Source organism: Leopardus geoffroyi, chromosome B2, assembly GCF_018350155.1.
Source record: "Leopardus geoffroyi isolate Oge1 chromosome B2, O.geoffroyi_Oge1_pat1.0, whole genome shotgun sequence".
Taxonomy (NCBI): Eukaryota; Metazoa; Chordata; class Mammalia; order Carnivora; family Felidae; genus Leopardus; species Leopardus geoffroyi.
Window position 1 is genome coordinate 50879946 of NC_059332.1, and position 22016 is coordinate 50901961.

Sequence of the window (22016 nt, forward strand, 5' to 3'; positions counted from 1 at the left end):
AAGCTGTGGTTCCCATTCTAGTTGCGTAACAGGATCACCTGGGGAGTTTCTAAAAACTAATGCCTGGCCTCGCCCCAGATCATTAAACCAGAATCTTGAGGGGCCTTTTACAAAGCTCTCAAGCTCTTTCAACATGCAACTAGGAGTGGAAACCATGGGTTTCACGGTGGGTGAGCCACGAAGGATGACAAGGGCCTGAAGACAAACGGTTAAATTTCCACCCAGTCTGACCTCAGAAATGTCGGTAGTGGGTGTGGCCACTGCACTCTCACTGGACACCCAGCTTAGAAACTGCTTTTTTTCCTATTAACTTCCTTTCTGTGGTTTGCTTTCTGGCTTTGTCATCGTCTATACATAAAAAAGCATCAGGCATTAACATGGTCTTCGTGGCCAAAGACCAGCACAGGGGTGTGGAGCACACACGAGCAAGGCATCATTATGTGATGAAGAGTCTGCATTAGGAAGCGAAAGGTTGGAGCGCTGGGCTAGCTAGGCTGCTATCCTATCCACCAAGGCCCAGGACCTGAGACGAGCCCGCTGAGTTCCTCAGGCCCCGGGTACTTTAAAGTAAAAAGATGAGGTTGGACTAAATTATCTCTAAAGGTTCTGTTCTAACTTTCTACAATTTCTATGTTAAGACTTAAAAAAAATAAACCACACACAAACTACACTGCACTATCTTTTAAATAAATTTTTTAATGTTTATTTATTTTTGAGAGAGAGAGACCAAGTGTGACTGGGGGAGGGGCAGAGAGTGAGGGGGACATAGAATCTGAAGCAGGCTCCAGGCTCTGAGCTGTCAGCACAGAGCCCAATGCGGGGCTCGAACTCACAGAATGAGAGATCATGACCTAAGCCGAAGTCGGATGCTATCGAATGAGCCACCTAGGTGCCCCTACACTGCACTATCTTTGAAAAACCAACTTCCACAAGGTAATTTATAAGGTCTATTGTCCTCTTAAGTCACAGCCAGTGAAGCACACCACATGCAGACCTTATTTCAAGTTCCAAGAATCAAGACACAAAGCCTGAACCCCAAGAGGGGTTGGGAGTCAGTGGTGTTGGCATGTGTGCCCTCAGAAGAGCTGCTGCCTTTCCTTTGACCCCCTGAAAGAACCAATGAATTCTCTTCTGTGGCTGGACGATACAGAAAGGAACTAATGGTTCTCGATGAGATTTTCACAGGACTCCTGAAAATGATAAAAAGTAAGGACAATACAGCAAAGTTCTTCATGAAGATAAATTTATGCCATCTGAAAGATACATTTACAACAATAGCCTTACTGAAATTTATAAACAGTGTCCTCATGTATCTATGACATACTTTTGAAATTTTAGCATCTTATTGATTTAAAATTCTAGGACCTACCATCACTGTTTTCCAGCTACTATTTTGGTTTATAGTGTCTTGAGATACCCTGGGTTGGCTTGCTTTTGCCAACTTGAGAACAGAATGGGGTGTGTGTGTGTGCGTGTGTGTGCGTGTGTGTGTGTGTGCGCGCGCACACGCGCACAAAATTAAAGATGGCTGCATCCATGAACGCCTGCCTTGGTGGTAGAGGGGAAAAGCAAGGGAGCTCTCTCTCTGAGGAAGAAGAGGACTAATCCTTCCCTGTAATCCTGCAGCCACTTTGACTGAGGAAGGGTCTGTTAACTCCAGCAGAAGGGACACATGCCTTTCTTTCAAAATGTCTTTCAGAAGGCAGCCAGGTTGGATTGCCTTGCTCCTTAAACTAATTACCTTAAAATTCCATTTGTCCCTTTTCCTTTAAATGGGGGAAAGTATCCTTATCTAAAATACCCACCATCTCTAGAAGCTCAAGAACTTCAGGGCTTGGGTGGATGAACTTCCCCAGCACTGAAACGTGAAGCAGGTACACCAACCAGAAGCTCTCATCCATCCAGTGCCATTTCAAACTGCCCCGGGGCCCGCCATCCTGATCTCCTAGTAGAGACTCCCTGCCAACCAGGCATCTCTCCCTTGCTCACCACTGCCACTCAGCACTTCCACTGGGGCCCCAGGGTCTCCCAAACCACTGAATTCTGGGTTTAAAACCCTTCAGACTCTCAGTGCCTTCAGAACCCAATCCCAAACCCTAGGCAAAGCATTCACGTTCTTCCACACACTCCCCCAAGCTGACTTCCCCTGCTCCCTGACCTAAAGTCAGACGGGCCCCCTTTCCTTCTCCAAGCATGCCACTCCTCACCCACCTCGATATGGCCAAGGGCACAGAGCACAGGTTTGGGCACTAGCCAGGAGGAGGTTAAATCCTAGCATCCCACATTTTAGCTAGGTGACCTTAGACAAAGTATGTCCATCTCTATACACCTGTTTCTTCATTCCCCAAACAGGACAAAAATAGCAGTCCCACCTCTTCAGGCTGCCCTGAGAAATAAATGAGATGCATGGAGTGTACAAATGCTTATCCTACCCAAGCTGGCACATGGGACAAACACAATGAAGTTAGCAGTGACCATGAACTTATTCTTTTCAACCTGAGTGCTGTCTGCACCCAGGTACCCCCATCTCTAGCTCTAAAAATCCTATCTACCTTCAAAGCTTGGTTAAAATTCTCTTCGTGATCGTTTGCTTGAGCACTCCAGCCTGAAGTCTATTCTTCTTCCTCTAAGCTCACCCTTGTGAGCTTGTGGTATGTGCTCATATGCTCCTCCTTTCAGCCCTTTGTTAAAGGGTCTGTTTTGCTCCCTTTGGTAAGCTCACAGAGGTGGGGACTGTGGCTCCTGCATCCACAGAACCCAGCCCAGGGACTTGTACACTAGAGGTGCTGAATAAATATTTGCTAAACTAATGATAAAGAGGTCAAGCCATGGCTTTTTGCCCCTCAAATTGAGGCCTAATGTGTTATTCATAGCCAAAAAACCCCCACCAAAACAAAAAATACCCCAAACCCCAAAAGATGTCATTTGCAAATGGAGAAATTGAAACAAAGGATTTTAGTGAAACTTGAATTTGACAATATTCGTCTGAATTCTTCTGTTCACAAGATGGAAAAACCAGTCCCCATCAAATGTCATAGTGGGGGGATATGGAAAGTTGAATTCTCAAGTATCCTCTGCTTTCGAAGGGATAGAATAATTTAACACACGAGGACCAAGCACCTGACTTAAAGTTTCTCCATAAGACTCTCAGCAATTCTCCATAAAATGGGCCAGTGCCAGAAGGTTCTGTTCCCTCCATCCCCCATCAGAGGGAAACAGCATGGGGTTTTCAAGGCTATTCCCTCCAGCTCCACTAGGAACACATCAGAGGAGACAATGTTCTAGTCAAAGTCACCTTAGCTACCACTTCCCTTCAGGGCTCAGGCCTGGCTTCTTTCCAGAGAGCTGCTTTAGTCAGTTCCCCAGAAATCTGACACACTGCTGCAGACACTGCAAAGTGAGAGGGCCCAGGAGGCTGGACAAAGGTGAGGCACTGAAAGTAAGGGTAGGTCTCTCTGTCTTGGGCTTCTGGGAATCAGCTCAAAAGAGGGCAGGACTATACCTCAATGAAAAAGCGGCCACAACGCACAGCTTGCCACGACCTGCACAGTACAGCTACTCCAAGAGCAACAGTGTGCGTTATTTACCTGGCTTTTCCCAAGTAATCAAAATACAAACAGCACTACTAAAAACCATATGTGCTTTCCCCTTCCTTGGAGTAAGGCAAACTTTAATTAAGCCAGGAGCATGGAAAGAGCTATAATTAAAGCTGAGCTAGAAGCTTTTTCTTCTTAGGAGACAAATTCAATAACCAAAGGTGGTTTCATGCATCTTTTCATTTAAAGAAGAAAAGTTAGGTGAATAGCACAGCTAGGTCTGGATGATTCACTTCGTGGAGTTAATCATTTCTAATATTGAGAGAGGTGACTTTTCTCATCTAACACCACAGTTAGCCACAAATGAGGCATAACCTCTAGTGTGATAACCACTTCCAGAGCACTTTCTGGAATGCCACCAAAGCATCTCAAGAAACAAGGTCATTTAACATTTAAAGAATAAGCAGAAGAATGTCTTCTTGGGTGGCCATGATCAGCCATTCACCCCAATATTCCAAGATGTCAGAGCCACAAGATAACCCTTTTCCAAAAGGGCTGGCTGCTTTTAGTGATAGGGGCTTGGTAAGCTGTGTGGTCATTACCCCCAAGCAGACATCCATCCAATAGAAGACAATGAGACTAGAGACTGTCCTTACTGGAATTCAATTGCATCTATAGGACCCAAAGGGCATTTCTAAGCAACACTAAGTGTGTGGTTGACATGTTCATAGTTTTTATGGTTTCCATGTGAATGTTCAAGTGTGTGTTTTTTAGATTTGTGTATAAGTTCATGTTTTCAATAGGGAAACAAAGATGAGAAGTGATATGGGTGCCCCAAGGTCACACAACTTTTTGGTGATACCACCAGGCACCCAGAATTCTGGCTCTCAGTTCACTTGCAATCTCAAACGGGAGTTCAATCCTTAATAAGAGCACGATGGGGGTGCTCTACCCATGAAGAATTCTCTGGAAAAGCAGACTTGTTACCTGCATCTTACTTCAGCAGTGGTTTGGTTTGAAATTAACCACCAGCTACTCCAAAATTCAAAGTACGTATTTCTTCCAGGGTTTGGCTAGTCGCTCTTGGCTGTGCTATTATGAAATAGGGTCAGATCAAAGCATGTGGCCTTGAATTTAAAATCTTTCATGTCCGGACTATAAGGATGCCCACTTAAGATAATTCACACTCATAACTTTCAAAAGTGTTTTGTTTTTTTTCCTTATTACCAGAAACACCCTTGGGTTACTGCTGAATGAAATACTCTTAAGTCATAAGGACAGGCTCTATACACTAGAAAAGTCTTCAGAACAAAGTACAAAGAAACAGCTTGTCCTCATCCAAACCCAAAATAGGTATGTCTGGCATTTTTCCCTGAACCCTACACCCTGCCCTCTTAAACTGGTAGTCCTTTTCTCTCACTTTTCAGGCCTCCTGAGGAGTGGCTTCTACTAAGTTGCTTTCACGTATACAGCCAGAAATGCTCATTTTATACTTCATGGGGATGTTAGTGGCTAGGGACAGCAAGACCTCAAGCTAAGACTCAGCATCCTGAGACAGTGGTGCACAATGGTTTAAGGCACAGGCCTGAATCCCAGGCCTACCTGGGAAGTCTCCGTCCACAGAGAGGGCAGTTGGCAGTGTGATGAACAGTCAATGAGCTAGCCCACTACCTGGCGTAAGGCAGGCACCTATATAAATCTTTGCCAAGATTCTAGCCAGATGTTTGTTCCTTCTGCTTCCAGAGCATGAAAGCCCATGAGTAGGCCTGAGGTGGTGTTGCCCCTCCTGTTACAGAAGCCCCACCCAGGGCATCCTTTGAATAATTTAAAGAGAGATCTCCATCTCTCCATCTACCAACTCTTGCTTTGCAGATTCAGTCTGCTTTGGTTGAGGATTTGTAAAGTAATGTGTTTTCTCATGCCGCCAGGCCGCCAGGCCAAGTTACACCAAAGGCTTGTAGGGTCAGTTTAGAGGTGTCAGGCCTGGCTTTGGACCAACTCCAAAGCTTGCTCTCAACTGGCAGGTAATCCTCCCCTTTCTGCTGGGTGTGGGAAGGGAAGGGAAGGCTGCATCCTTTTCTCCATTTGCCCAATATAAGGCATTCTCTCAGGGCAGTGCCAGATCAACTGAGGGTGCATAACTGCGTGGGGTGTTTCCACTCATTGAGATAAGTTTCCTTCTGAGCAAAGAGCTTCTGTTGCAGGGGAACCGAGAGTGAGAACTATTTTATGGCAATCATTAGGCCTTTCTGAGAAGTATTAATCTCACCAGATGATTGAACTTCTCTATACCTCTGTTAAATGAGAAAAGCAGAATAGTAAATATTGTTTTCAAAGTACTTTAGTAAACAAAATCTTTTTTTTTTTTTTTTTTTAATAAAATTCAATGATCAACTACCAGGTCTTTTCAGTGTTTTTCCAAATCCTATTTCCCCACAATAATATTTCTATTTTAGGAAAGCCTGAAGGGAAAGAAAAACAAGACAGTTTAGAATATAGTGTTTCCAAAGCAACTGCTCTGTGGTTCTATCAGGACCTTCAAAGCCAGAGCCCTGGGAGGAACAGGCTGTCAGGTGCTTGCCCAGCTGCTTCAACAGTGTCAACCCCACAATTACAGAGAGGTCAGAAGGCACAAGCAGAACACCCATCTCGCAAACTTCTTTCATCTTTCCAATAAAGAAGCATCAGAAGCATCAGAAGTCTTCAAAAGAAGATGCAAAGGAAAAAAAAGTACGGACGTCTGGTTCTGGCAATGCAGCAAACTGAACAAAAACAGAACCCACTCCCCCACTACAAACTCATATACAGAAAAGCTGCACAGAACCCACCAAAACAAGTGCATCACCTCTGATGCCTAACTGTAAGGTGAGGCCCCTCCCCAACGCGTTATTCAGAAAGGAGGAAGTATGCCTACATCGAAGTCCTTTTAAAATCTTTGACTTGGGGAAGACACATTACCTGAGATAACCCCACCCAGCACAACTAGTCTGGGATGCTTATCCAGAACACCAAACTCTTTTTGTTTTCAAAGAAGAGATTTCACAAAGATTTAATAATTATTCCCAGAGGTATGACCTCACAGATGTGGCTGAAAACAAATGGTTAAGTTTGGAGAGAACTGTCATATCTCGATCACAGAGAAAAAAAGACCCGCGATGCTCCTACGTTATGGAGTGAAACAAAAGACAAGTGGCAAACTTTCAAAAATGAATGATATACAGCCATTTGAACTAAAAACTCAATAGATGGATGAAACAGGAGACACAAATGAAAATGTGGGTGAATCAGAAGAATGCAGAGGACAGAGATAAAGAGGCACAAATATTCAAAAGACAGCATATGTGGAGTCTGGGACTATCTAGCATGTGTCTAACCGCAGAGAGAGGAGGAGAGGCCAGAATCTAGCAAACGATGGCAAAGTACTTTCCTCAACTCATGGAATATGTAAACTTTTGGACTGAAGGCTCACAAGTCCTGAATGAGTTACATGAAAGCAGAGGGCTACCCAGGCAACTGTTTTTAGTTTTTCATGCAACTTAACAAGTACCTGGAACAAAAAAGATTACCTACAAATGAACAAAAACAAGACTGCAGCTGACCTCCCTGGAATAAATCTTCAAAGTGCTGAAGAAAAATAATCTAGAATTCTATGCCCCACTAAAATACTATTCAAGCTTAGAGACAAATAAAATGATGCTCAAACGGAGACTAAGTTTAGTCTTCACAGGAAAGAACTACTCCAGAAGAAGAAAACTGAGACTCAAAGGCAAGAATGAATTTCAGAGGTCAATAGCACAGAGAAGAGCAACCCCAGAGTGTAAAGATGATGACTGTTCAGGACCTTGGAACACGCTGGGACTCAACACGACAACTGAGACATGGAAGATGGGATCAGAGCAGAAACTTCTAAGGTCCTGTGTTACTCAGGAGGATAGAAAGAATAATTCACTTTAGACTTTATGAAATCATAAAGGCATATTCAAAACTTATGGGTAACACTAAAATATACAATTAGAAGGAATGACTTTTAAATCAGTAAATGAAAAAAGAAATGTACACACACAAAAAAGGTCAAAGAAATTATTCCAAAATAATCACTACACTAAATGAAAATAGGTTAAATTTCCCCACTAAAAGACAAGAGACTATCAGATTCAGTCATTAAAGTCCTATGTATATATCTGGTAAAACAAACAAAAACAAGTGACATTTGCACAAGGAGACCAAGAGTACTCAATATAACACTGTCAACTGGAAACCTGTATGTCCGTGCAAAGAGAACTGCACAAAATGGTATGATAAATTGTAACACTGAAATAATAAAGAAGTTAAAATTAATTACCTAAATCTGTAAATTTCAACATGGATTCATCTCAAAATACAATGACTAAAAGGAGGCTATTTGAAAGAGTAGACACAGTAAACCATTTACATAAGTTAAAAAAATTCCTCACAATATATTACGTGCTATCTACATATGTATTGAAAAGTATAAAAATATATCCAGAGAAGAAACATAGGAACTTTGGAAGGAAGTTATATTTGGGAAGGGACTGTACTTCAGATGCATTTTTGTAATATTTTCTTTTTTAAGTAAACAATTCAAACTGATAATAAAAGATCAATATTTATGAGGTAGATATTGTTTATGTGATTTTATTTTTCATAATCTGAAGTAGTTCTGAAATTACAATTTATTTATTTATTTATTTATTTTTTATTTATTTATTTATTTTACGTTTATTTATTTTTGAGACAGAGACAGAGCGTGAACAGGGGAGGGTCAGAGAGAGAGGGAGACACAGAATCTGAAACGGGCTCCAGGCTCTGAGCTGTCAGCACAGAGCCTGACGCGGGGCTCAAACTCATGGACCATGAGATCATGACCTGAACCGAAGTCGGACGCTTAACCAACTGAGCCACCCAGGCACCCCTGAAATTACAATTTAAAATAAAAAATTCAGAGGGTAAAAAAGAATACGTTTTAGATCTATGCCAATCCAGATCCATCTATTCACTCGGCTATCAATCATTGCTTGCTTGCTTATATATATATGTATATCTTTGAGAGAGAGAGAGAGAGAGAGAGAGAGAGAGAGAGAGACAAAGTGAGAGCAGGGGAGGGGCAGAGAGAAAGGGAGACACAGAATCTGAAGCAGGCTCCAGGCTTGTTGTCAGCACAGAGCCCGATGTGGGGCTCGAACCCACAAATTGTGAGATCTTGACCTGAGCTGAAGTAAGAGGCAAACGACTGAGCCACCCAGGTGCCCCTCAATCGTTGTATTAAAATTACATGTTAAATGTTCTGAATGCTTGAGACAGTTCTAACTGCAAGGGAATACAGATACATAAGTACTCAAAAAATAATCTTGTTTGTAATCTGTGATTTTTGTTGTTAATAAAGTAAAATGGTGGTTGAGGCCTTTTCTTTTTTCTTTTAGCATTTGCAACTGTTCTATCCCAATGCTCAGGATACATTTGATGGAGCCCTACTAACAAAGGGAAGAGACACGGACATTACAGCCATCCTGTAAGTGCATCATCTGTGTGAGGGACAGGAGGCAGAGGCCACACCCACGGAGCGGTTTAATGGAAAGCCATGTGTCATGTTTGTTGGGAATAGCAGGAAGACAAGAGAGGCTAAAGAATCACTGCCTTTTAGAGCTTGAGTCTTCTGACTCAGCGTCCTCCTGCCTTCACAGGGGAACTGATCCTTGAGTAGTTTTCAAGAATGAGATGGAGACTGTCAAATAGAGGTGGGCTTGGTTAGGTCTAAAAGGAAGTTTCTTGGGGGTAGATGGGAAAAATGAAAGACACTGGTATTGGGGTGTTTGAGTAGAGCTAAGCAGAAGGCGCAGGCTGAGAGATCAGTGTCTCCTCCTGAGGAAAGGGGCCAGAAGTTCTTAAAGTTCAAAGCCTACCATGCAGTACTGACCCTGCTTCCTCTGCAGCTACTGCTGAGTCCCAGGATGAGTGCACGAGACCCAGGCTGATCAACAGGGATGCTCCCTTTTGGACTGTAACAAACCAAGCAATGAGGTTCTCTCAGCTTAGGGGGACAAGAGGCCAGAGGCAGGTGGAGAGCAGATATACCAAAATGGTTGGCATACAGCAGCTGCCCGAGTGGGACTCCCATGTTTGGCACATTAACAAAGGAGTCAGAAGTGGCTCAGAAAGCCTGCCAGAGGGGACAGTGGAAACAAGTCCAACTTGGACATACACCACATGATGAGGAAAAGCCACATCTGGTATTGTCCGGTTGGGGGTTCTCAATCTGGACCTCGGGGACATACAGATAGTTTGGAGAAACAGTGGGGCTTCGATAAAGCATGAAATATGCCCTGCCTCTCAGAGGCACATAAGATTTTTATATTTGCTACTAAGGATAGAGATTTACAATGGTGAGTGACACAAACCAAGCTGTTTTCTATTAACTGAAATTTTATTTCTGAGCCTCGTCACTGACTGTGATTGTAGGTAGCACCTAATTTAATATGTAAAAGTTAAAAGGCTTGCCATAAAGCCCTAGACTTTCAATCTAAAACATATCACTGTTCAAATCGGGGATCCAGAAACATTTTCTTAGAAATAAAACACCAAGCTCATGAGGTAATAACTAATGCCATGTCTCTCCTTTCAATTTTCTTGCTATCAAATGCATTAACTATAAACAAGTCTAAATTTTTTCTACATTTTAAACTCCGTTTCAGTTTTAAAAGTCATTGTTATTTTCCTTCTTCTGGTAATTTTAAAGCTATAATGACTCTCCCCCTTTTGCTTCCTTGTTACCTTCCTTCTTTCAAGATTTCTCTTTGTCTCCTGTGAGTGACAGTTAATTTTATTTGTATTAGCCTAGAACTTGCCAAGGCAGCTGTGAATTCATGCCACAGGATTAAATACACACAAATATCAATGACTACGTATTTATTTTTTAAATTCCTTATGGACCCAAGTATACAGATAAGCAGAAGGGTAAATAACGACTAATAATCATGACCCTGCCAACCCTGCCAACCGTGTGACCGCAGACAAATGGCTCCAGCTCTTGGGACCTTTCTGTGGGATGAGGGGCCCAACTGGGATCTGTCCCCTCCTCACTTTGTTTGGTCATAAAACCCATGACTACCCTCCTATGTTTTAATATTCAGTGGAATATAAATGCTAAGTTAAAGAAAAACAGTAGCTAAAATGAAATGAAAAAATTGACAAAGGTTACGTTACAGTGATATTATTGATGGGTTTATGTAAATACAGAAAAAAAGTCACACAAACATCAAATGTAAATACTATCTAACTCGGGAAGTACCAGGGTTTGTTTTAAACTCAGGCAGATCTGATTTGGGTTTATTTTTAGAAACTTGATTTAAGGAATTGTTTTTTTGAAACACTTTTTAAAATCTTTTTTAACATTTATTAATTTTTGAGAGAAGGAGACAGAACATGAGCGGGGAGGGAAACAGAGAAGGAGACACAGAATCCGAAGCAGGCTCCAGGCTCTGAGCTGTCAGCACATAGCCTGATACGGTGCTCAAACTCATGAGCTGTGAGATCATGATCAAAACTGAAGTTGGACACTTAACCAACTGAGCCACCCAGGCACCCCAAGGAATTATTATTATTACTGCTTAATGTACTCACTCTAAATCAGGAGTTAAAATTGTTTTCCGACTGTATATTTCTTAAGCCTCTTTATCCAGTGCTGAGACTGCTCAACGTCTTCTCTAGTCCTCACCAAACTGTCATGGAAAATCTGTATTTCCTACTACGGTGCTTCTCGACCCTTCCAAGTTCAGTCACCTGCACACAGCAGCAATTTATACAACACTTTGCTTCCCCTCTTTACCCAAGAATTATCTGTTTGAAAGAGGTGAAATGATGAGGTTATAGCTCTGTCTCCAGGGTTTGGGAAACAGAAAAGGCAGATCCTTAACCACTAGAAGATTTAATAATCTTAAATATTTTTTTATCTAGAATATTGTTATGCATAATAATAAACTCTATAAAAGCTTTCTTAAGGAAATGGCTGTATCATCTATCAATTGTGGGAAAGTAAACAGTTCACTCTGAAAAACCTGACAACCTGCTGCACTTTTGTTCCTTAAACACAGAGATGTGCACAGTGCTGGACCCGGGAGACACTCCTGCGCACTGTCCCTGCCTCCAGTCCTGCAATATCCACCTTGGAGGCTAATTAAACTGCCTTCATTCTAGAACAGGACAGAAAAAAGCAAAAAGGGAGGTTGTAAGCATTTCACAGAGTACCAAGCATAAAAGTAATGATAGTAGCATCTACCGTTCTAATCATAAACTCTTTCGCTGCCTTCTGAAACCTACCTGGGAGAACAGGACACAGACCTGGCCCAGGTCCAATCAATACCTCTCACAATCAGACAGTGTTTCACACCGGCGTATGAACCCAGACACGCTCTTGCACACGGCCACATGCAGACAGAGATGGAGAGGCCTGCGGCTGATGGGGGGGGGGGGGGGGGTCATGCTTTCCTCTAAACACTAATTTCAAGATTCATCCTGGTTTCTCCCCTCCCTCACCTCCCCTATTTCTTCCTTACTATCCCATGGAGAATTAAAGCCACCATAAAAGGTTAAAAAGCTAAATGGAAGTGCTTGCAAATGTTTATGTATGGCTTAATTCCTCACCCAGAGATTCAGCGACACTTTTGTGTGGTGAGGCATTTGTGTTGCAAGCCTGAAAGGTGAAGTCCCCTCCCCTAAAAATGTACAGAGGCCGTGCTTACCCTTGGAGGGCAGCTTCCCTCCCCGGCTTGGCTTTGAAGGCTGTGTTACATAACTGCGGGAAAGAGGGAGGACCTAAGTTTTGATTCCAGTTTCTTTCCTTTTTACTTCAGCTACAATGCTAGCCTTTGAGATCATCAAACATGGCTTTCAACATCCCAGTTACACAGAAAAAATAACTTGGCCCAAACTTAGACCATTCAAATCCTAAACGCAGATCTCACTATCCCCTCTTCTTAGCTTCTAAAAAAATAACTTGTCAAATCTCAAAGTTATTTACAGTTATCAGACCAGGCAAGAGGCTGACTTACCATAAAGCACACTGAACACAACTGCCACCCACTTCCTTCCTCCCCACCTCCAAACGAGAACCCTGCATTTATTAAATGCTCAACAATCAAACGTTCACAGGTCTGTTTTTTTCACATTTTGTTCATTTGCCATTCTTTGCTCTGCTTGCGTAAAAGTATTTCTGAAAATATTTAATTCTGAATATGAAACATAACCAAAGAATCGATAGCAAAGGCTATTTTAGATGTTCTAAAAGGCATATTTGTACAAACAACTCTTGCATTTTGAAAAATCAATTTTAAAACATACTCAAAATGGAGTCATGTATTTGACCTCCAGGTGCACCCATCCCACCCCTGACACACTGCCCTTCTTCATTTAGGAACACAATTCAGGACGGCGACTGGAACGCATTTAAGGAAGAGACCTACCTCACAGAACATATAGAGAGACAGCAATGTGAGGCCAAGGTTATACACCACTAAAATTCTCCGGCAAGTGAATGGCTGCCTATTCTTCATGTATTTTGGTCCCAGCCATACAATTAGTAAGTATATGACAGAGCAGATAAAAGTAGGTATATAATTGTCCAGAAGAAACCATCCTTTTACTCTGGTATCTGGAAAATAATAAAAGGAAAACACACAGTGATTAATAAGGCAGATAAAAAACCACAACTTTTTTCAAACATTAAAAATCTTTCCCCATAATTTTGTAACAGTCATCTAATACTCAAGCTCCTAATGCCAGCAAAGCAGTTGGAAGAGGAAGCAGGAGTTTTCACTATTTGTCATATAAGGTGAAGCTCTTTGTTACATGTTCTGAATAATAACATGTATATCATGCATGGCTTCTACATAAAATAAAAACATTAAAAAAAAATCCTTTCCAAAGCATCTTAAAGAAAGCAAGGACAAAGCTAAAGTTTCTACTAACTGTATTTATGGACCAGATCTGCTGAATGATGCACAGACAGGGTAATGAAACTCCAGAAATGGCAGTCTTTGAACTCCAAAGTCCTCATCTTAAGTCAAGTGTCTGCCAGTCTGCCCAGCATGTGCAGACTCAGAGAAAACATGCTATTTATCTAGCTTAGCAACAATTACTGATTAGAAAGGCAGCATCTGCTATGAGTGCAATGGTCAACAGCAGAGAGGACAATAATTTTAAAGAAAAAAAAAAAAAGACGAGGCAGTAATGACAGTGAAGTGACTATTTAAGGAACCATGTGAGCAGCAGAAGCTTGAGAGGGAAGACCTACACTGATTCGGGGCAGGGGAGGGGGCACTACAGGTGCAGGACAGATCTCCCTTCCCCCACCCTTTTCCTAGGCAGAGAGGAGGAAGATTAGTTCCACAGAGTTGCCAGCAGCAATCTGACAGCCCTCTCCTTGGATGGGGAGAAACTCTCTGGCAGCCAGACCCCCTAGGTGTTAACCTGTCCCCTGCAAGAGTCAACTTCTGCCTGTGGCTGACTCTCAGGAAGCCACTTCCGCAGCACGTTCCCGTCTGCATGCTACTTTGATGAGCCCCCAAAACCTATTGCTCCTCAATCTGATCTACCCTCTAAGGCCACCCACTCTGGAGCTCAGAGGCGCATGCAGTTTTCGCCTTCTGCAGCTTCAGAGAAGCAGCATCTAGTGGGGAAAGTCTCTGTTCCTTCTTGGACCTCCTGACTGGACCATCTTGCTACATTCTCCAATGCTTTTTCTCTTGATCTTGCAGGAAAAGCACCCATCCATTTGGGGAATGGATTGTCAGTCTCCTTTCTTAGAGACATTCTAAATTCTCCCTGGGTTTCTCTGTAGTGCTCCTCTCTTGGCTTAAGAGGAGATGCCCTCCACCCTCTCCCCGCTACTTATGCTAAGGTGGTAGAGGGGGTTACCACAGTTCTGCTGAACTGGTAGTTCTTAGAAGTCCTTCAGGGAGGTGGCTGGCCACAGTGAACTTAAGGAGGAGATTCGTAGCACCTTTTGTTCTCAGCTCTAGGCCCTGGTTGTCAACTGTGAGAAAGCAAGTTCCCACACAGCAACTAGCTTTAGACAGTTACATATGCTTGTGTGTACATACATATCACAAACACAATAAATGTACACACAAAACCCTCTCATTTCCTTTTATTTGATGTTCTATCTTACATCTTATTTTATTTTTTTACACCTTGCTTTTAAAATCTTGTAAGGCCGTATCTGCAAGTATCCAGCCTCCATTCATACTGCCAAGTGCTGCCAGAGCGGCTGGCTGCCCCAACGGTGTCCCCAGGCAGTAAATCTTTAGGGATCTAGCCAACCATGGCAGTCCTCGCCCACTCTCTGGTGACTTGTTCACACAACGGCATGTGAAGCAATTGTGGCCACTGAGCTTTGAGGAGATGACAGCTGGGTGAAAGGCCCTGGTGAAGAGTTTCCTTCTTAAAGGCACGCAAATGAACAGATTTTTCCCTCCTCCTCTGTAGGTGCTGCCTGGAGCTGCTGTGGTCATCCAGTAACCATGAAAGGTGGAGGAATTTTTCCAAGGGCAGAACTGCTGATATACTGAGAATGTGAAGTAGAAAATGACAAGAACAAGTGTACTGGGTCCCTGAAATAACTCAGGAGTTGCTCAATCTTGATAATGTAAACGGATCATTTTTGTTACTGTTTCAGCCATTTAAAGTTGGACTTTTTTTGTTCTATGAAGCTGAAATAAGGCATCATCTCAACCCAAGAACACATAAAAAAATGATCTAATTTGGTTTTGCTCATTTGGCTGTACGCTAACTTACTGAATCAGTTCCCCTACTGATGGGCATGTAGATTATTTCCAATCTTTACAAGCAATGCTATAAAGGAGTATCCTTATTCACATCTTTGCAATAATGATCAAGATTAGCTATAGGATCAAGTCTTAGGAGTCAAATAGCAGAGTCAAAAGGCATGTGCTTTTTGATTTCAATGGAAGACACAACTACCCTCCAAAGAGGTCTTATCAATTAGACTGTTTCTCCACACCCTCATGTTTTAGCTCTACCATACTAAGAAATGCAGTTTCTTTTGTTTTCTTTTGTACTTTAAAAATCGTAAATGAAACTGACAACCTTTTCATTTGTTTAAAAGCTTCTTGCAGTTTTTTAATGACTCTTTCTGTGAACCTATAAAGTTCCTTCTTTATAGACACATCAAGAGACATGACAGATGACGTTCAAAAAAAGCAACATGGAGCCGATTTACTCCCTAAAAGGAAACAAAACAATTAAGCATAAAAAGTGAGATCAGGTGTATATATTTACCCACTGATGTGACACAACGTGAAAGGACAATAAGCCCTGAAAATTATAAAAGGGGAAGAGTTTTAAACCACCACAGCAGTGCATTTTGGAAACCAGTTTCAGCTGGATACTCAGAAGAACTGAGGAAAACCCAGCACCAATAATGGTGAAATGTGCAGCATTCTCAGGCTACAAGCTTTCCAGCACAATATGATCTCCAGCTAACGTCACCAGAGGGTCACAGCAGCTGTGTCACAGGGGACACTGCACTGCTTCAAGAGTGTCACAGGACTTCTCCAAGCCCCTTGTTATCCAGGACAAAGCACTGGTCTTATCACAGAAGACGCTAATGTTTTCTAGAATCTCTTCATGCAATATTTATAAGTGTCTCTAAAGGGAGGGGAGCAAAACCAAAAACCACCTTACCTCGGGGGCCTAGCAATGCCTTGAAATAGGTACTAAGTGATGCATCAAAATTTTCCATTTTAAAACCTATTAAGAAAAACAGACATTGATTAATCTCTACTCAAAATGCTTTTTATACAGTGTTTTTTTCATAAAAGAACAAGAACAAATTCTTTTCAAAGATGTGCTATGGACAAGGTTATGTTCAAACTTTTTTTTTTTTTTTTGAATTCCCAAAGTAACTTGTGTGCTAGGTCTAATTTGGAAATCAAAAGTAAAGACAGAATCTCGTGAATTCACGTTATAAATGAAGTGCCAGTTTTCTGAACTTCTTTTCGCAGTTCCATAAAAATGCTTCCCGTGAAGCTGGAATCTCAGTGGGGAGAAGAGTGGAACCGGGCTGAAAAAGGTGGCAGACGGGAGACGATCCCATCTGGGCAAGAACCAAAGCTTGAGGAAAGACTGTAGCCAAGACGGGAAGAGCCATGTTAGGAAAGGAAGGCCACAGTACAGAGATTTGCTATTTGCCTCAATTATTATTTAAAAATACTTCATGTCCATGATAAAAAATTCAAATATTAAAAATGAAAAGAGACGGTAAAAAAAATTGCATCGCTTTGCTCCAACCACAATCCCAAAGCCCCACTTTTCAAAGGACCCTAATGGTAACTTTTCTTGGACATACCTCTAGAGATTTTTCTCTTCTGAGCACAAAAGGAGTGATGCCAAATGGGTGTTTTTACAATTGTGGATTTCAATCCATTAATAGATGATAGGTCACCTTAGCATTAATAATTTTATTAGTAATAATAGAAATAATAACCAAGACTGCTTTGCCCCTCGTGAGAACGAACATTTTCCTGTCTTCAGTGTTACTGTATTACATTAGTATGATGATGTATAAGTACTATGTACTCTGTTGTAATATAAAATATACTCTTGCTGTGGAGGTCATAGTAAAAAAAAATTAAACAGAAAACAATGTTATATCAAGGAGAGTACATACTACCTGCTTGCCTTCACTTGAAACATCTTAGAGATACTGTCTCCTCCCAGTAGTTACACGTCTACCTTCATCTTCGAAGACTTTATAGCTCCCTCCAACCCCTCCATTTAAGATTTCCATTTATAGTATAGCTAAGCATCTTTTCACATGTATACTGACTAGATTTTCTATATTAAAGTTAGAAGGCATACATTTTCAATTTTCCTGGTCAGTACTCTTACAGAAATAACCACAAATATATTACCTGCAAAGGGCAAAGGCAAAATTGGTTTTATTAACTAAGTAAGCTGTCAATAACTTAATGATACTTCTCTTCTTTGGCTTATGGCACTGAAGTATACATATTCTTTGACGATTTATCCATGGACTCTAGTAGTTACAACTGAGTCAGTCCAGCCGGCAGTGAGACAGAGAATCCAGCCGGGAGTGAGAAAGAGACAGGTGGAAACAGCAAGAACACTTAGAAAGTAGTAGTTACCAGGTTCTGTTCTGGCATTTGTCCTGCCCCCCAGGGTGGGGGTGAGGGTGAGCAGGGAACATACTGACTCTCTCAACCCATGGCTGGAAACCATGAAGCCACCAACTCCCACATGTCAGAGTGTCAACAATTAGGTCCCTTAATAAGTACACAATCACAGTACTAGGTCCCTTCTGAAACTCAGAAATTAGACAGCTTTTTAACATACTATATTCCTAAGACCATTCTGGTCCTGAGTCATCTTCCTCTCCCAGACGGAATCTCTTTGGGGGATAGATAATTCTAAAAAATCTTGAGAGGGGTGGCTGGGTGGCTCCTTCAGCCAAGTATCCAACTTCAGCTCAGGTCATGATCTCACAGTTCATGAGTTCGAGCTCCACATGGGCTCTGTGCTGACAGCTCAGAGCCTGGAGCCTGCTTGGGATTCTGTGTCTCCCTCTCTCTCTGCCCCTCCCCCGCTTGTACTCTCTCTCTCTATCAAAAACAAATAATTGCTTTATCTGTTAAAAGTCCTGCAGTTAAAAAATAAATTAACCACATCCAATTATTTTTCATCATCTACTGGAAATCATCTAAAATATGTAAGTTTTAGAAGACAAACATCACGTTTTTGTGTAATCAAAATCACTCTAATACAGTTAGCTTCAACTGTGATGGATCGTGGACCGTCCCCTTTGCCTCCGATCAGAGCAAACAAGCATAAGGAGAAACGAGGTGGTGAACACCATGACTACTGGATGAATTACTGATGGATAAGCTGCCCACCGGGGACAAACCCACCTCTTCCACAACAGTTTGAAATCTAGATCCGGCTATTACTTAATGGGTATATAGTTTATAATGGAGCTCATTACACATATAAAACTCAGGTATTAAACACAAAGGGGCTGAGAGCAGGTATAGAGGCATAACAGGTTAGCAGGTGATTAGGTGGCCCAGTGCTGGGCTCTTCATCACACAGTTTGGGTTTGAAACCCATTTTTCCACCTATTAGCAATGTGACTTTGGACAAGTTATTTAACCTTCTATCTATAAAATGGGGGGAAATGTAAAGTAATTGCCTCAAAGGTTAAGAAAATCAAATGACTTAATATACGTAAGACCTTGAGAGCACTGCCAGGCATGCAGTGAGCCCTCAATAAAGGTCTCCTACTGTATGTCTGCAATAGGTTCAACTCCATAATGAATACTGCCAGCCATCTGTGGCCATTGGCACTTCTCAGGAGGGGCACTGCTGGCCTTCCATCCCTGACCCCTGTGTACTCAATACTATCAGTGAGCCCCCAGTCATCATGAAACCCACCCACAATGTCCCCTTCAAGTCCTAACACCCCCTATGGGGACAGCAATGGAAGGTGGGTATGTTGATAACATCACATGAGAGAGGAGCTGGTCAGTGTGAGGCATTGTCTGAACAGGGAAGACAAGGCTAAAATGAACGTACTAATCAGATACACAAATTATCAAGCACTTACTATGTACGAGGGATAGGAACAGACACAAAGGAGCATACCTAGACACCCAGAACAAACTAGACATTCGTGGTGCAGGAAGAAGCCAGATGCTATAAACCAAGACCAAAACTCATCTAGCAAATGAGTAGATGTTAGAATAATGCATACTAAAACAAGTTGCATACTTAATAGCAAGCCATGAAGGTAACACTCAAGTAACAGTATTCTGGGATCTAACATTAGGAAACTACCTGACAAAAGCAATAAAGGAATCATTCTAAATTTTAACCAAGAGGACTTTCAGAGGGGCTGTAACCACTTTTTCTTTTTTAATGTTTATTTTTTGAGAGAGACAGACAGACAGAGCATGAGTGGGAGAGGGGCAGAGAGAGAAGGAGACACAGAATCTGAAGCAGGATCCAGGCTCCAAGCTGTCAGCACAGAGCCTGATGTGGGGCTTGAACTCATGGACTGCGAGATCATGACCTGAGCCAAAGTCGGACACTGAGCCACCCAGGCACACCCCACCCTTTTTTAACATAAGGATACAAGAACAACATAAGAAGGAAGAAGGAAAAAATGTTAAAAATGATTGGAAACAGATCCGTGGGAAGGGGTTGGCAGGGGGTGGGGGGTGGGGTGGGGACATCAGCGGTCTTGGAGAAAATGGTAGAATGACCTATCGTCCTAAGACCAATGCCTAGCACATAGTTCAATGTGACAATCCAGGCTACTGTCACAGCAACAGAAAAGCAGCTTGACTAAACATAAGGTAAAGTTTCAGTCCAAGAATATGGAAGCCAGCAGCAGGTTACCAGAAGAAACTGTGAAATTTAGTATTTGGAGATATTAAAGAATTCTGTCACAAGCCATCTGTCCTGAGTAATCCCAGGCTAAACCCATGCTGCACAGAAACCCCTCAGAAGCTGGCAGGCACAGGAGCACTCTTCTGTCTTTCTAAGATGAAACATCCTTACAAAAGCACACACAAGAGGTGATTTTCTCACAAACAGCACATCTGTTCTTAGACTGCATTTCTTCTTAGCTTGGGAATTCTTGTCTTAGGTTGGCAGAACTTCTCCCAGTCAAATTTAGGAACATACGAAGCAGCCAGCCAAACGTCTCTGAAAGGACACACATGGAGAGTAACAAGAGAGTGGTGCATTACTCCTGAAATGTCTACAGTGAAGGGGGAGAAAGGAAGGGCAGAGGAGGCACCTGGCACACAGGTCCTCAGTCAGCAGAGTCCTGCTGTGAACCACAGGCCCAATTCTGGGCTGGATTCTTGACGTGTTAAATGTTTCCCCCAAACTCTCCCCCACCACACCCACAGCCGGACACATACCATAGACACGGTTGTTTGTTATTTTCACAGGTTACCAAGAGACAGTCACCCAAGGTTTACTTTCATTGGTGACTCAGCGTAAGCTCCGGTTCTGTCCAGCCAACCATGCATCCAGCATCCCCCGGCACCATATAGTCACTTTCTCACCCACACCGTCCACTTACCAAGCGCCTACTACATGCCGGGCATGAAGGCCCTGAGGGATGGAGCAGGGAACAAGACAGAATTCCAGGCTGACGGAGAAATACACACACACACACACACACAGACACACACACACACACACACGCATACACATGTACAGATAATCTGTTATGTAGAGTGACTATCAGCAAGAACATCATATAGCAGGGGAAAGGGGGTGGGACCATGGAGCACGAACTACTTTGGAAAACGTAGTTAGAGAAAGTGACAAGAGAGCAGGCAGGCACCCGGGTGGACACAACATCAAAGCACAGGGCATTCCAGTTAGAGTGACAGGAGAAGGCAATGGCTCCAAGGCCGGCGGGTGCCTGGCATGCTCAGAGGCCCCAGGCTAGGCCAGGGGTAGTGGATGACAGCAGTGAAGGAGGCCTTCTGTCCCCCACTCCACGCCTGGCACCCGGAGCTCACTCAGTGCTGGTTCACAGAAAGCATCCACATGGTACAACTTGCAGAGAGCATGTGCCCCAAAGGCGGAGAACAGAAGATGCCAAACCTTAATTGCTCTCGCTGCCACCGTCCCCTCATCCTCCTGGCTGCAGCCTGCCTGCCAGCACCATGCCCTTTTTCTCCTCATCTCCCTTGCTGAGCCTATCTGCCGTGCCACGGGAACAGTACAAAAGGTCTCAGCAAATGAATTCTTCACTGCCAGGCTGGGCTGGTACACCCTGCTGGGTGAATTGGGCACTTGCTGAGTGGCCTGTGGGCCCACCTCGACAGTCTTGCACTTTTCTAAAGGAACAGGAGGGGCAAAGGGCCCTGCAAAACCCGACACTTTGCTAGTGATCTGGAATCCTGGGAATGGCATGACCCACTGTGCACAAGACATTCAAACGTACTGCCAGGTCTGCGGCTTGTCCCCTGTCATCCAAGCCACCCACGGGCCAGAGACATCACTTCTCAATAACCTGAATCATCCTACCAGCAGCTTGGGCAAGCTGGGCCAAGTGGGAACACAGCTGTTCCGTACAATTGTACTACCAGGGGCCAAGCCCAGGCACTGGGCCCATGGAAGAGGAGCTTGGGTCCTAAATGAAGCAAAAGAATAAGCCATTCTTTGGTCCGGCTGGTTCCCCACACAGACAGGAAAAGGGCATGGTCAGCACCTCTCAGGAACCAGATCATGCTGAAATCAAGCCAAGCGTCGCTTCCCCATCTTCTGTAACCCTAAGTCTCTGATGCCCACTCAAACTACAAGGCTTCCCAGAATTACAGGTCACGATAGGGAAGAACAGGATCTGTTAAAAATAAATTCCAATCTTAACAGTATTCAAAGTGTTCACCAGTTCATAGGCCACAC

General features: G+C 42.9%; 1 protein-coding gene across 3 annotated transcripts in view; it reads right to left on the bottom strand.

Annotated features, from left to right (window-relative positions):
- The window catches only part of ELOVL5 (ELOVL fatty acid elongase 5), a 74062-nt gene that overhangs the window by 10833 nt on the left and 41213 nt on the right, over positions 1-22016 (bottom strand). For 2 of the 3 annotated variants that reach the window (XM_045498548.1, XM_045498549.1), the window contains 2 exons: positions 16254-16319; positions 13013-13200 (listed from right to left, as the gene is read on the bottom strand). In XM_045498548.1, the coding sequence (XP_045354504.1) occupies positions 13013-13200; positions 16254-16311 (246 nt within the window). In that variant the 5' untranslated portion in view covers positions 16312-16319. Of the gene's footprint in view, positions 1-13012; positions 13201-15656; positions 15681-16253; positions 16320-22016 lie in introns of those variants that run through there. The other variant, XM_045498550.1, reaches the window with a different exon arrangement.